The sequence below is a fragment of the Balearica regulorum genome, chromosome 4, assembly GCF_011004875.1.
Source record: "Balearica regulorum gibbericeps isolate bBalReg1 chromosome 4, bBalReg1.pri, whole genome shotgun sequence".
In the NCBI taxonomy this organism is placed as follows: domain Eukaryota; kingdom Metazoa; phylum Chordata; class Aves; order Gruiformes; family Gruidae; genus Balearica; species Balearica regulorum.
Genome location: NC_046187.1, coordinates 68,718,894 through 68,731,307, shown reverse-complemented (window position 1 = coordinate 68,731,307; position 12,414 = coordinate 68,718,894). Strand labels below are relative to the sequence as shown.

The following is a 12,414-nucleotide window of genomic DNA, read 5'->3' as shown; positions in this document are numbered from 1 at the left end:
TGCTTTGTTTCCATACTTACTTTTGACCTAGCCCTGCAAAGAACAATGTATATGCATAAGTAGTCATGTCTTTATTTTCTACCAGTAAACATTATGGCATCATCAGATGCAGAAAGCCTTGAGACAGTGAAGATGAATAGTTGCAGCGCACTTAATCGGCCGTATAGTGTGGCTGAGTGTTTGTACTCCACATCATCTCTGTTCAGACCATTGGCTGTTTTCCCAATTCTGGCTGCTGAGAAAGCATTCAGCATCCCCACTGATGTATTGGTAGGGCAGCGTGGGCCAATTCAGTGACTACGAGGCTCTGGTTAATAATAATGCTTACTGTGAAATCCATAGACGTGGACACACCAGACAATACATACAGGTAAATCCAGAACTTGGGGTCTCTTACAAAACATTACAGGGAAAAACAAATGTTTCCTAAACTGTGAGACGTTTGGCTCGCTCTCACTGTGTGTCTGTTGATGCTGCACCAAGCAGGTTGCCAGACTTGGCTTTAGGATAGACTGTCCACAAAGTCTGCTATACCTGAGACAGCAGGACCTGGCTGACATCCCAAAGTTACAGTCTGCATGCAAACGGCCTCCGAGGCTGCTGTTTTGGCCGAGATGCTGGAAGGCAACTTACTCCCAGGCACTGAGGAAATCTGCACAGTGTGCATGCTGTCCGGGTAACAGAGACTGAAACTCTTTTTCAGTTGACCACGTGCTTCCAGAACCTGGATCGAGTTTACTGACCTCCTTTGAGAAGTGGCATGAGGCAGCTGACACCAAATCCTGCTGCGATTACTCTCTCCATGTGGACATCACCAGCTGGTATGATGGGATTCGAGAAGAGCTGGAAATACTGGTGCAAGACAAAGGTTAGTGAGTGAAAATTAGTAGTATTTTTTGTTTTTATTGAAATATCATATGGAGGTGAAATTTTGAAGTATTTTCATTTTTGAAGTATTAATAACAGAAATGCACAGGTGCTGGTTGTTCTGCCCAAGGTTCTGCACTACCTTGAACTTTCCTATTCACTCGCTGCTGTGTAAAATGGACCTAAAACTTTGTGCATTAGTGCTAATCAGCAGCAAGGCTGATGGAGGGAGAAGGCTTACCCCAATATAGGCATGGAAAATTAAGATGTGTATGTTGTCAGATACAAATGCATCACTTTATGCTTGTTTGTACATATGAAAATAGGCTCAGACATCGCATATTTAGATTTATTTTAAGATAAAACTCAGAGATCAGGATTTAGGGTAATCAGCCCAGTCACCTTACATCCTCTATTTCATGAATGGAGACAATGAGACATTTAAAGGTAGTGGTTCAGATTTTAACTAGACTGGAATCTGCCCATTTAGCTACCTCAAATTAAGCCCAAATATGAAGGACATATGTCTGAGAAACGGTCATCACAGGCTATTGCTCATTTCTCAGCAATGGCTTAGGATAATTTACTTGTGAGACAAGATTTTTTTAATAAAACATACCTATATTTATAAAAAGGGTTCAAGTTATTAGGAAAAAAAAGTGATGCTAAACTTAGATACCTAATATTGAAAAAATGTCCTGATTTTCTCAAGTGCTGTCTCCGGTGGCTGTCCCTGAAGTTACTACAAGATGCTTTGTTTCGGGACTTACAAAAACCAGGTCACTTATTTAGGAATCTATTTAAGACACTTATGGGCTTGATTCAGTTCAATTAACAGGTCTGCTATCATGTGAGATGCTGTAGGTTACCCTATCTGGACTCTAGCTGTATATCCACTCCAGAGTAGCACAGATAAAACCTCTAATAAATCCTTTTCCATACGTGCCAGCTCAGTGTGGCCACTTCGTATATGGAGGGTATCTTGGTGGCAGCAGATACATATGTGTAGGCAATGAATCTAGCCTTCAGAAAATAATAATTTGGACCTAATTCCTTAAAATTCTGCATGGTTTTTTTTGTCCAGAAACATACTTTTTTTCAAATATTTTTCATGCAATACTTTCATTGAAAATGCATGGATATTAATTTAGGAAATATTTTCCAAAATGGCATTTAATTACCATGGGTAAATCATAGTGACCCTTGTGTTGAGAAGTCTTAAGTAATATGTGTATGCAGCATCCTTTGTAGGGTGTTGTGCTAGTGATGACTTAGGTTTGAAAAAGTCTCTTTATATAGAAATGTACTATCAAAGTAGAAAAATAAAGCAAAATCTATTTTTGAGTGAGCAGTTGTTCACTGATATACTGTGGAGGTGCAGTCATGTAGAGGAATTTATCCTGTATTGCAGCATGCTAGCAGTACATGTGCTGTATAACCAGCTTTTGAGCAACCAAACCCTTCAATCAGCAAGATTACATGTAATTTAGAGAAATTGCAGCTGGTCTTACATAGGTCTTTATAATATAGGTGGTTTTTACAAGGTGATGACATCTGTCAACACTGATGGTGCCAAATCTGTGCTGTTTCCCTGCTATCACTGTTAACATGGATACGCTGCTGTGCATTAGCTGACTGTACTCTCAGACAAGTATACTGTGCCTTGTTTCAAAGATTAGATACTATTTTCCAGAGCTCCTGGATCACAGATGGCTCAGCAATCCCAAATTTGCCTGAGGGCTTACATTAAAAGCCTGGTGCAGGCAGTTAGGTTAATAGTTCTCTCCAGCTATAGAAATGTGAATTTTCAATATAAATCTGAGCTGCCTTTCACTCTTCAGGAGAAGCAGGAATCTGTTCATTGATTCCTAAACCGGGATGTGTGATGGGGCCCTTGGTGGCCTCTTTGGTGGCGATAGCACTAGGAGGTCACCTTTGTTCTCACGGATGCTGCAGTATGTCTCAGTCAATGTGAATTACTCTCATGTGTTAGGAGCCACAAGGTAAGGGCGAGTATGAAAGCACAAGCACAATAGGAAATATTTTAGCATGGCAGGGGCTTTCAGATTAATGGATGATATCTGCTGATAATTGGAAACATTTGAGCCAGCTGGTGCAAATAGACTGCATGTCAATGGAGTGACACTGGTTTTCATCAGCTGGGAATCTGGATTGAATTTGTTCTCGGCTGATTGTCTGGTGGGTGCGTTAGCCGAGTAACAGGGCTCAGTTAATCATGGTTCAGTGCTGCGTGTGCCTAATACAATCTTGGCATGAATAACAGGGGAGCTTGCAGAGCTGCTGTTGAGGTGTCCTGTCTTGAGGTATAATTGAATAATTAATCAGTTTAAAATCAATACAAAGCTAATTTAAGGAGACAGAGGCTTTGGAAGGGCCTGGAGATTTTGTAGAACCGAATGTTGATTATAAAGACTTGGCAGCTAATTTAGGATGGGGCTTCTCCAGCATATGCAAAGGAACAACAGCCTGAAATGCGTTGACAGAGGCCTCGCTCGTTCCTGTAACTACTATACTTTGTCACTGTTCAAAAAAACCTGTAGCACTGTCTGAAATTTGGAGAGGATCCTGTTGAGTACTCCAGGTGCGAGAACGAGCAGGACATTAATACGAATGTAGTATATAACAGATGTTAAGCATTGAGGTCAGTAGGCCATGGACCAGGGCGTTTGAAAAGCTGTATTTTTCCAATGAGTAGATTGAGACACCAGACCAAGGCATTAGGTAAAGAGTCTAATCTTGGATACCTGCATGTATAAGTTGGTGGTGTTTTATCTTGGTATCCTGTAAAGGTAGCCCTTTGCAAGGCAGGATGGTTCAAACCATCTTTCCCGTTAGGTGTAAAGGCAGCCCGTGAGGTGCCCTTCCACTTTCTATCTGACGTCGTAGGTGGGGGCGTGGATGTGCATTTAGATGGGAGAAGGTGAGGGACAGGCTTGGATCCCTGCTGGGATCCCTTCTACTGTCATTGACTTCAGGCAGAACATTAATGTGAGGGGGAGCAAAGCTCATTTTACCAAGGTCAGAAAAGGGCCTAAGAAGATACAAAGGCAATAAAAAAAGAAGGAAGAGTATATATATATTACTTGGGTCAATGTATGTCTTCCAACCACAGTACCCAGCAAAAGCTGCCTTATCTCCTGCAGGACTGTGATGAAATGAATTGCCTTTGGTTAGATCCCAGTGGATAAAGGAGAGCAAGAGCTAACCCAGCTCTTTGCTTACGGAGAAACGTGTATGAGAGGATTCAGTCCCGTGCCATCGCTGAGGCCCGTCAGCATGGCTTGGATCAGCCTTGACACGGCTCTCATGGCTTCATGTCTGCATGGTCACCCGTGCAGAAAGGTGGCTCCCAGGTGCAGCTGACATCTGAGACGCTGCGTGGGTTTGTGAAGAGAAACAGAGCTTTCCTCCAAGGCAGGTCGGGCAGATGTGATCAGTCAGGGGAGATGGTGCTGCAGGCACCTGGCTGAAAGCACTGGCCCCTGTAAGGTGTAGTTGAGCTTAAAAATTTTAAAGCAGGAACATAGTAAGTACAGTTGGTCAAGGCCATGCATGTTTTCTGGGAATGTGAGAAACAGGAAAATAGGACGAAAGGACAGGCTCCCAGGCTGACGGGGCTCCCCGGTCCAGGCTGGATTTGCTCAGCGTGGAGGTCAGCAAGGAGGGGCCGGCTCCTGCTTTGTACTCCTCCCTGAGCTGCCTGGCCTTAGCGGGGAGACGTAATAACAGGGATCATGTCAAGGTTTTATCCTGCACGTACCCTGGGGTATTTTAATCTTGTAATTGTGAATAAACAAATTATCTGTGAGAGTGTGAACAGCCATACCCTCTGCCTGAGGATATGTCTGTGCCTTCTAGACTCATGAAGGAGTTATATCTTCATCAGAGAGCCTTATTCATTTGGTGTAGCCAACGTGAATAATACAAACAGATCTCTTCCTTTTTCCTCTTGCCCCAGGAAGCATAGTTTTCATGACAGCTATTTTGAAATGCAGCATAGTTGGCTTAGACAGCTTAGAATTTACTTTTCTTTTAAGCTAGAAAACTCTGACATCAGTCCCTGTACCAAACTAGGGGCACTGTCAGTAGACTAAAGTGTAAGGCAAATTTATAAACTAATATAAATTCATATGTACAGAAGATATGAACAGAAGATGTTTGGACTTCCTGTTCCCTTAGAATACGAAGCTGTGTAAATAATCGAATCTTGAAATAGATAGCAAATGGTGGTTTGAATACAGTTGGTTCTTGGCCACTGACACTCAACACTAGCATTTCTTACTATTTCTAAAATTTGGAGCTGTCATCTTTTGTGATTTTGTACGACTGCCAACATAAATCCGTCCATCTTCGGAAGGTGGAAGGATAGGTATGGTGAGCTGCCCTTGTAACTGGTTTCAGGCTTTGCTTCCACTCCTTCCCAGTGTCTGCCATCAGCTAAGCTGGGTGCTTTGGGCAGTAGGGTTAAGAAAATGCAAGTCTGTATGCAAATTTAGATACACAGTTCCTACAGCTTCTCAGCACTTTGGGGAAACTTAACGAGAAGTTTATCTATTAAAAAGCACAATTTCAGGTCAAGCTGAAATGTTTTCCTGATTAGCTAAAGAAAGCTAAAAAGAAAACCAGTGATTCACAGAAACTTGACACAAGTTTTTTTAAACTTTACAAACTTTACATGCTTGCTTTAGCCACTGTTGTTTGTCTGTGATTTGGCTACAAGTAATCTCATTTGTGGTGGTGGATGGGTTGCTCCAGGGCTGAACACAGACAATCCACGGAGTCCAGCAAATTCCCCCAGAGAACAGGGGATTCAGGCTTCTAGTCCGAGCAGCTGTACTGTACCTGTGGAGCCATGCTTTATATCTGGCAATCACTGGTGAAAAGCCTAGTCCAGACATATTTTATGTCTTATTTTCCCTGAAGTTTTTGTTCAAATACAATTTAAGAATCCACATACATGGCAACACCTTTCAATTTTGTCTTGGAACAGGTGTGAACTCTTTTCAAGTCTACATGGCCTACAAAGATCTCTACCAAATGTCCGACAGCCAGGTATTGCTCTGAATGCTTTTCATTGCTGTGATCTGTCCTCTCTCCTGTCAACACTGGAGGAGTTGCTAAAGTTGAATCCCAGAGAAACATTCCCACGGACCCGAGCGGCACTGGGGGAAATGTGCAGCGGAGGAGTTCTCTCTGGAGGGTCCGTGCCAAGCAGTGTTGACCATCTGCATGTGTTCCTTCAAGCGTGGGACGTTCACTTTCTGCAAAGATTTTCTGGTGTCTGTCAACACTGCAACCACTCAGCGCTGCTCAGGATTTTGCCCTCGCTTTATTTTGCTGTTATCTTTCAAGAACTCTAGGTCAGAGAGGGAAGAAAAGATTAAGTGCTCGAGGTGCTGGCAGTTTTGAGATTTGAAGAGTTTCTTGGTTGCTGCAAACAGCTAAATGGAGTTGCTTTCTGGGGGAGGTGGCCTCTTCTCATTAGGGCTGGAGATAACAATGAGCTTGTTTGTCCAGAGCTCATTACAGATTCCAGACTCTTCAGCTTTCCCATTCATAAGTATCAGGTCATTGTAAATGGACAATGGCATCTGTTAGTAATAATAATGTTTGCTTATTCAGTTGAGAAAATGTTTCTTTCTTACTTATTCCCAGAGCTATAGCTCTCGATCTGTTAAATAACTGTTGTTACACCTCCAATACATGTGGTTTTAATTGGAAATTTAGACATAATAATATATAAATATTCTCTCAGAGGCAGTGCCTGTTAAATTGAACTCCCTGTTAGAATTGCCAAGAGAAATACATCAAAACGTTTAATGTGTGGCTGGACTAATGCCTGTTACCTTCTTTAAATGCACATGTTGCAGGCTGACTGTTCCGACCCATTCAATGCTAGCTGAAGTGCCCTCGTGCAAAAGTGGGCACCGAAGAAACTGTGTCTTCAGTACTTTATCTGTGTTTGAAACTGGGCTCCCATGTTACTGAAGTCTGATTTAAACAGGGAACACATTGGCTGAGTACCTTTTGGAAAAGGAACTGAATTTCAGTAGATTTATGCTTAGAAATTTTCAGTAAAAGCAATAGGATCAACTGTTTCCCTTCTGTATGAATGGGTTTTGAATCTTAGAAAGCAATAAAAAAAAGGATGCTCTATAGAAAGTATTACAACTTTTAATTGCAGAATTAAAGATGTTGGTAAAAGCTTGACATTGTCTGCTCTAAGAAGATGGTGCAAAATGCCTTCAGAAAAGAGGTGTTTTAGCTGTACTAAAAGTGTCCATAGTCCATTGATTATTCCCATTCCACGGGAATAATCCCATTTTACATTTGCTCAAACTCCAGAAAAGAGACTATTCGCTAAACTTAGACCTGTGTGGGAGGACATGCGGAGGTAGCACGGGGCTGAGGGAAGCACTGTGTCCGAGGGAGACGCAACCCTGCTCGGGACTGTTGACCCTGTCTTGGTGCAGAAGGGCAGAGGCTCGTCCTGGGGCTGGCTGGTGTGTGAGGGGGTGGGTAGGTCAACAGTGAAGTAAAGCTCTGACTCTGTGTAGAAAGCGGAGGGTGGAAAAGGGAGATAATTTGCCATTTGCCTAGATAATTACCAGCATAGTAGGACCAAAACTTAGATGAACAGAGAGGTCTGAGTGTTAAGTAATGTGTTTTCCTTATTCAGCAGTGTTTCCTTCTTTGTACTACCTGCAGCTTTATGAAGCCTTTACCTTTCTAAAAAGCCTTGGGGCTGTTATCCTGGTCCACGCTGAAAATGGAGACTTGATAGCTCAGGTGAGTGAACTGTCATTTTTGCTTCACTTTGTGAGAAGATAGGCATGAGAGAGGAGAAGTAAAACCCTCCAGTCAGGGTATGGGTAGGAAAAAAGTAACTACCTGGTAAGTGCCGTAATTGGGCCTGATGTCCTACCCACTGCTGGGATAACCGCTGGGATGAGAGGATGGAGACCCTTTTGCATGCTTTGGCAGAGCATCCGTGAGGTAGAGCAGTGATCCAGGTAGCTTCTTGCCTTGGCAGCAGATGAGGACTGGGTGAGGGGGGCAGAAGCAAGAAGATCTCTTCTGAATCTGGCAGAGACAAGTGAAGCAGAACAACATAAAGTCTTGCTCAGAGAATTTGGGGACAAAAAGTGGAGCTGGGAAACTTTATGCTAATGCTTCTTGCTGCAGTTATAGCATAAGCAGAGTGGGTGGTAATGCTCTTAGACCTGTTTATTTTTGAGAATATTCTTATAAATCTCTGAAGTTTGAGAATAAGAAACCACTGTGATCTTCTAAACATTTCAAAAATGTACATTAAAGTGTAAGCCATGATCTTTGAAGATGCCTCTCAGAACCAGAAAACTGGGCTCAAATTCAGTACGTTCCATTAAAATGTCCCGGATCCCCAGTGCAGTCTTTGCAGGTCAGGTCCCCCGCGTAGGTGCTGTCCTCACGCTGGAGTAGCTCTGATCTGTGCCACAGCACATCGAAAGAGGTATCCCAAGGACAGCAGTCCACAGTAAACCTCCCGCTGGTCTTTCAGAGGCCAGGATTCCCCTACAAAACAGAACGGGCGGGTTTGAGTGGGTGTTGTTATGACTATACATCTGTGGTAGATGAATCTTTCAAGGCTGTTGCAGAGGTGTCTCCCTCCCCTGATCCCTTGTATGCGTGTAGAGCCCCTCTGAGGTCCGTGAGGCTCCGAGTGAGCCAACTGGTTTATCTGCTGAGCTCTTTATCTGCTGGCTTATCCGCTAAGGACTAGGCTGCAGAGCTGATGGGGAAATTAAATAGCTAAAACCAAGTTGTCTTTGAGATGTGGCTAGAGAAGCCACCTTGTCTCATGGTTAAGGGAGAACCTCAAGTGAACGTTTGAGTGGTTGGGCAGTGTGTAAGGGCTCTCACCCGCCTTTTGTTGTTTTTCCCTCCATAGGATTCTGTCCTTTATCTGCCTAGTAAGAATTTACCCCCTTTGAGAGCCTTCTTTCCCTTTTCCCTTGAAGTTTGGCCAAAACAACTACTGGCCTCCAAAGTTCCTAGTGAGGAGTCAGCAGGCACATACAGGGCAGTTGTGTCCTTCCCCCACTGAAAGCAGGTGAAAACCGTCATTTGGATTCAAGAGGGAAAAAAACTTCCCATGAAGTTTAGCATGATTTAAAACTAACAAAACCTGTAATTTATGGTTTTAATACAACATAAAATATGCAGTAGAATGAAAATTGATAATAAGAAACATAGTAAGTCAGTACTACGGTAGGAATGGCAAAATGAAACAAATCAAATGGCACCTGTGATATTTTGATATGTTCCCCATTAAAATCAAGGCGGACTCGTGGAATTGCATTTCTGATTGAAATCTGTTTCAGTTACATTTTTCTTTGATCAGCTTTAATATACAGCCATTGAATATGAGCATACAGTATTAGGAAACGGGGAAGTAGTACAGAAATGTAAATTATGTTATACATCAAAATATTTCTTCACCATTGCCATGTCTTATAAAATCAGTCTTTCATTATGCTTTTATTTAGAAGGATTATTTGGATAGTGAACAGAAAGCTCCCTGCAGGGGGGTTTTGCAGGACTATCCTGTGTGAAAATCCAAATTTGATCTTATCAAACAAATATTCTATCTTATTAACACTATGAAATCCTCTTACAGTGGGTAATTTTATCGTATGATCTAATTTTATGAATGCCTTCAAGATGCAAATCTATCCTACTTTGTGTTCCATTCTTTGCTGTCTTGCTATTTTGTGTATTATATGGTTGCAACTTTAGTTTTTATTGTATTTTAATTATCTGAAGTCTTTAACTGGCACTGTTTAGAGCTGTTGCACTAATGATTTAGAACACCTGTTTTTAAGGATACCTATGAAACATGATTTTCTAACCAAAATAATCTTAATTACAGAGTCAGATTAATACATTCTTATTAATGCCTCTTCTGCCTTGATTGATTGCAGCAAAGGCAAAAGTGTATGTGAATATTAACTTGCTCAGGTTTTGCTGGAGTATGTTGGTAATGTGTGAGCTTTTCACCCTCGGGGACCTGGGATCAAATATTTATTAGATGACACAGTAAAGTATGTTCGGTAACTTCATCCTGGTCTCCAAGGGACATTTATCTGTATCACGGAGTCATTACATTGGTTGAACTCAGCTCATTAGAGACCTGTGGGCACGGCAGGCCAGGGTCAGAGGTACATCAACAGCTCTGGTCCCACTTCTGCTCCACTGGCAGACCTGGACCAACCTCAGATTAGAAGTGGTTGACCGCCATTTTCTACAAAAATGGAAATCTATTCCAATCCCACTGCTTGACCTTAAATTAAAATATAGGTGAAGCTTTTTATCTAGTTTTAAAAATTACTCTCACTGTTGCGAAGCTGGATAGCCCAGATTTTTTTCTGACAAACCCCCATTGGTCCCCAGATGGGCTTTTGGGTGTGGAAACAGTCTCCTCACAACTGGAGGGCACTGTTCTGCTTTCGTGAAAACATGATTTTAGTGATTCACTTTTTTTCCTACAAAGTGTTGCAGACAACTGGGTGCCAAAGGCGAGGCTTTATTTGCTGAAGTGTCAGCAATGCGAAAAGTTTACGGAAGTCAACAGTGCTTCATGGATTGCAGCTAGAGAGGAACTTTTGTGAGTGAAAACAGAATTGCAGGCTGGAAATATCCATAATTCCTATTTAGTATATTGATTGAAGCCTGTTCCCTGGGTTGACGTCTTGGTGTCAAATAAGACTTTCAGAAGGGCAGAGGATATTTCCAATGGTGCAGCTGAACGGCTCGAGGTGCAAATACACTCTGTCACACTGCAGCGGTAAATCTTGCCCTGAAATCTGTGCTAGCTGCGTGGAACAGACACTTTGGTGGCATGGGACCAGTTTAGAGCCAGTGCTTTCAGTCGTCCTCCCTTGACAGCAGGCTTATGCAGCTGCATTTACACAGACAAAAAAAGGGGCAGTCAGAAACTATGGCTGTTAATCTGCCAGAGGATGGCTGCTGCAAGGGTCTTATCCTGGAGCCCTTGTCAGCATTTATCTGCTATGTTGCAGGAACAAAAGCGTATCCTGGAGATGGGAATCACCGGGCCCGAGGGACACGCCCTGAGCAGACCTGAGGAGGTAAGAGACTTCACTCATTTTGTCATTCGTGGAAATACTTTGTTGAGCACATAGTATTGGAGCTTGGCTTCTGTATGTGCAGATGATAGACGGGTGCATGGGGAAAGGCAACAGTCTGTTTCTCCCACAGCCTCTTCCCGTGTTATTCAAAGCTTTGAAAAGTCCAAGTACCCTTCAGCCTGTTTGTTTGCCTGAAATAGCCTTTTGCTGCTGCAGCAGGTGTGTTCCCTCGGTCCGGGGATGAGCGCGTCCTTGTACACTCGGGTGTCGCAGCTCCTGTTGCCCTGGGCACAGGCGTGCATGTGCTTTTGAGTATGACCCTTGTGATTTGATTCATGATGACAAAAACTTGGCTTATCAGGGTAAAAATCAGCAGTGCAGCTTGTGGGTTAGGCTTTGGAGTAACCGCATTCATTGAAGTGTTTTGGCTCCTTTAAAATGCATGTGTATGTATATAACATGCATATGCATATGCCCACGTATAAATCTATGTTTATGCCATTCTACTACATTTGTAGTAGAAATGCAGGCTGTAGGAATGCAAATATGTGAGAATGGAAAGATGCTGTGAGGAAGCTCAGTTTATGCAACTCTCTTAAAACCAGGCTCTGGCAAGGATCATCTCAGGCATCTGGCAAGGGTTTTTTTAATGAGAAGCAAAAGGTGGAGACATGTGGATGTCCCTTAATGTACACAGTTCAGACTGTTAATGGGATGATGGAGGACGGTAGTGGGAAGCGACTGCTTTCCTTGAAGGCTAAAGAGACAACGCCCTGGGGATTTGAGGCTAAACTGGAAGAGATTGTTGTGGTTTGCAGATCTTTTATATAACCTCTCCCCAGGGCAAAAGAAATCAGCTTAATTGGTCACATTCTTCTATTGAACTGTTTATGTACTTTTTCATTTTGCTGTTTAACTTCCACCTAAATTATTCTAGAAGAATGGAGTTGTTTTCTTTTAATGAGAAGAAGAGCCTAAGGAAAATCTGCATTTGCAATTTCCAGAAAGGAATATTGCATCTTTCTGACTGTGCATCTGATCACTGCAGCCCCAGTGCCGAGTTACAGGGGTCCTGCCTCCTTCCCTGGTCTTCTGTTGGGTGGTTTGGGGCTTCCAGAACAAATGCTGTGATAAAAGTCCTAGGAGAACCTAAAGTGACAGTCTTATCTTAGTAAGTAATTTATGAAACTGTGAAGAATTAAGCCATGTGGTTTTGGAAGGGCTAAATTGCTCAACTTTTCTAGCATACCTCTTGGAGAGAAATTTCTGTACTGTCGAGTCAGTATTTTCAGTCACAATGGAGTTCTAGGTATTAAAATGCCGATACTGTGAGTCCGTCCAGGAGGGAGGTATAAAACTGAGGAGTGGGGAGAAGAGTCTGCCAAGTCCCTGGGAA

At 42.7% G+C, this 12,414-nt stretch overlaps 1 protein-coding gene across 2 annotated transcripts in view; it reads left to right on the top strand.

Annotated features, from left to right (window-relative positions):
- CRMP1 (collapsin response mediator protein 1) overlaps positions 1 to 12,414 on the top strand; it is a 52,572-nt gene that overhangs the window by 24,785 nt on the left and 15,373 nt on the right. For both annotated transcript variants that reach the window (XM_075752515.1, XM_075752516.1), the window contains exons 4-7: positions 704 to 868; positions 5,879 to 5,940; positions 7,597 to 7,677; positions 10,950 to 11,018. In XM_075752515.1, coding sequence (XP_075608630.1) covers positions 704 to 868; positions 5,879 to 5,940; positions 7,597 to 7,677; positions 10,950 to 11,018 — 377 coding nt within the window. The remainder of the gene's footprint in view (positions 1 to 703; positions 869 to 5,878; positions 5,941 to 7,596; positions 7,678 to 10,949; positions 11,019 to 12,414) is intronic.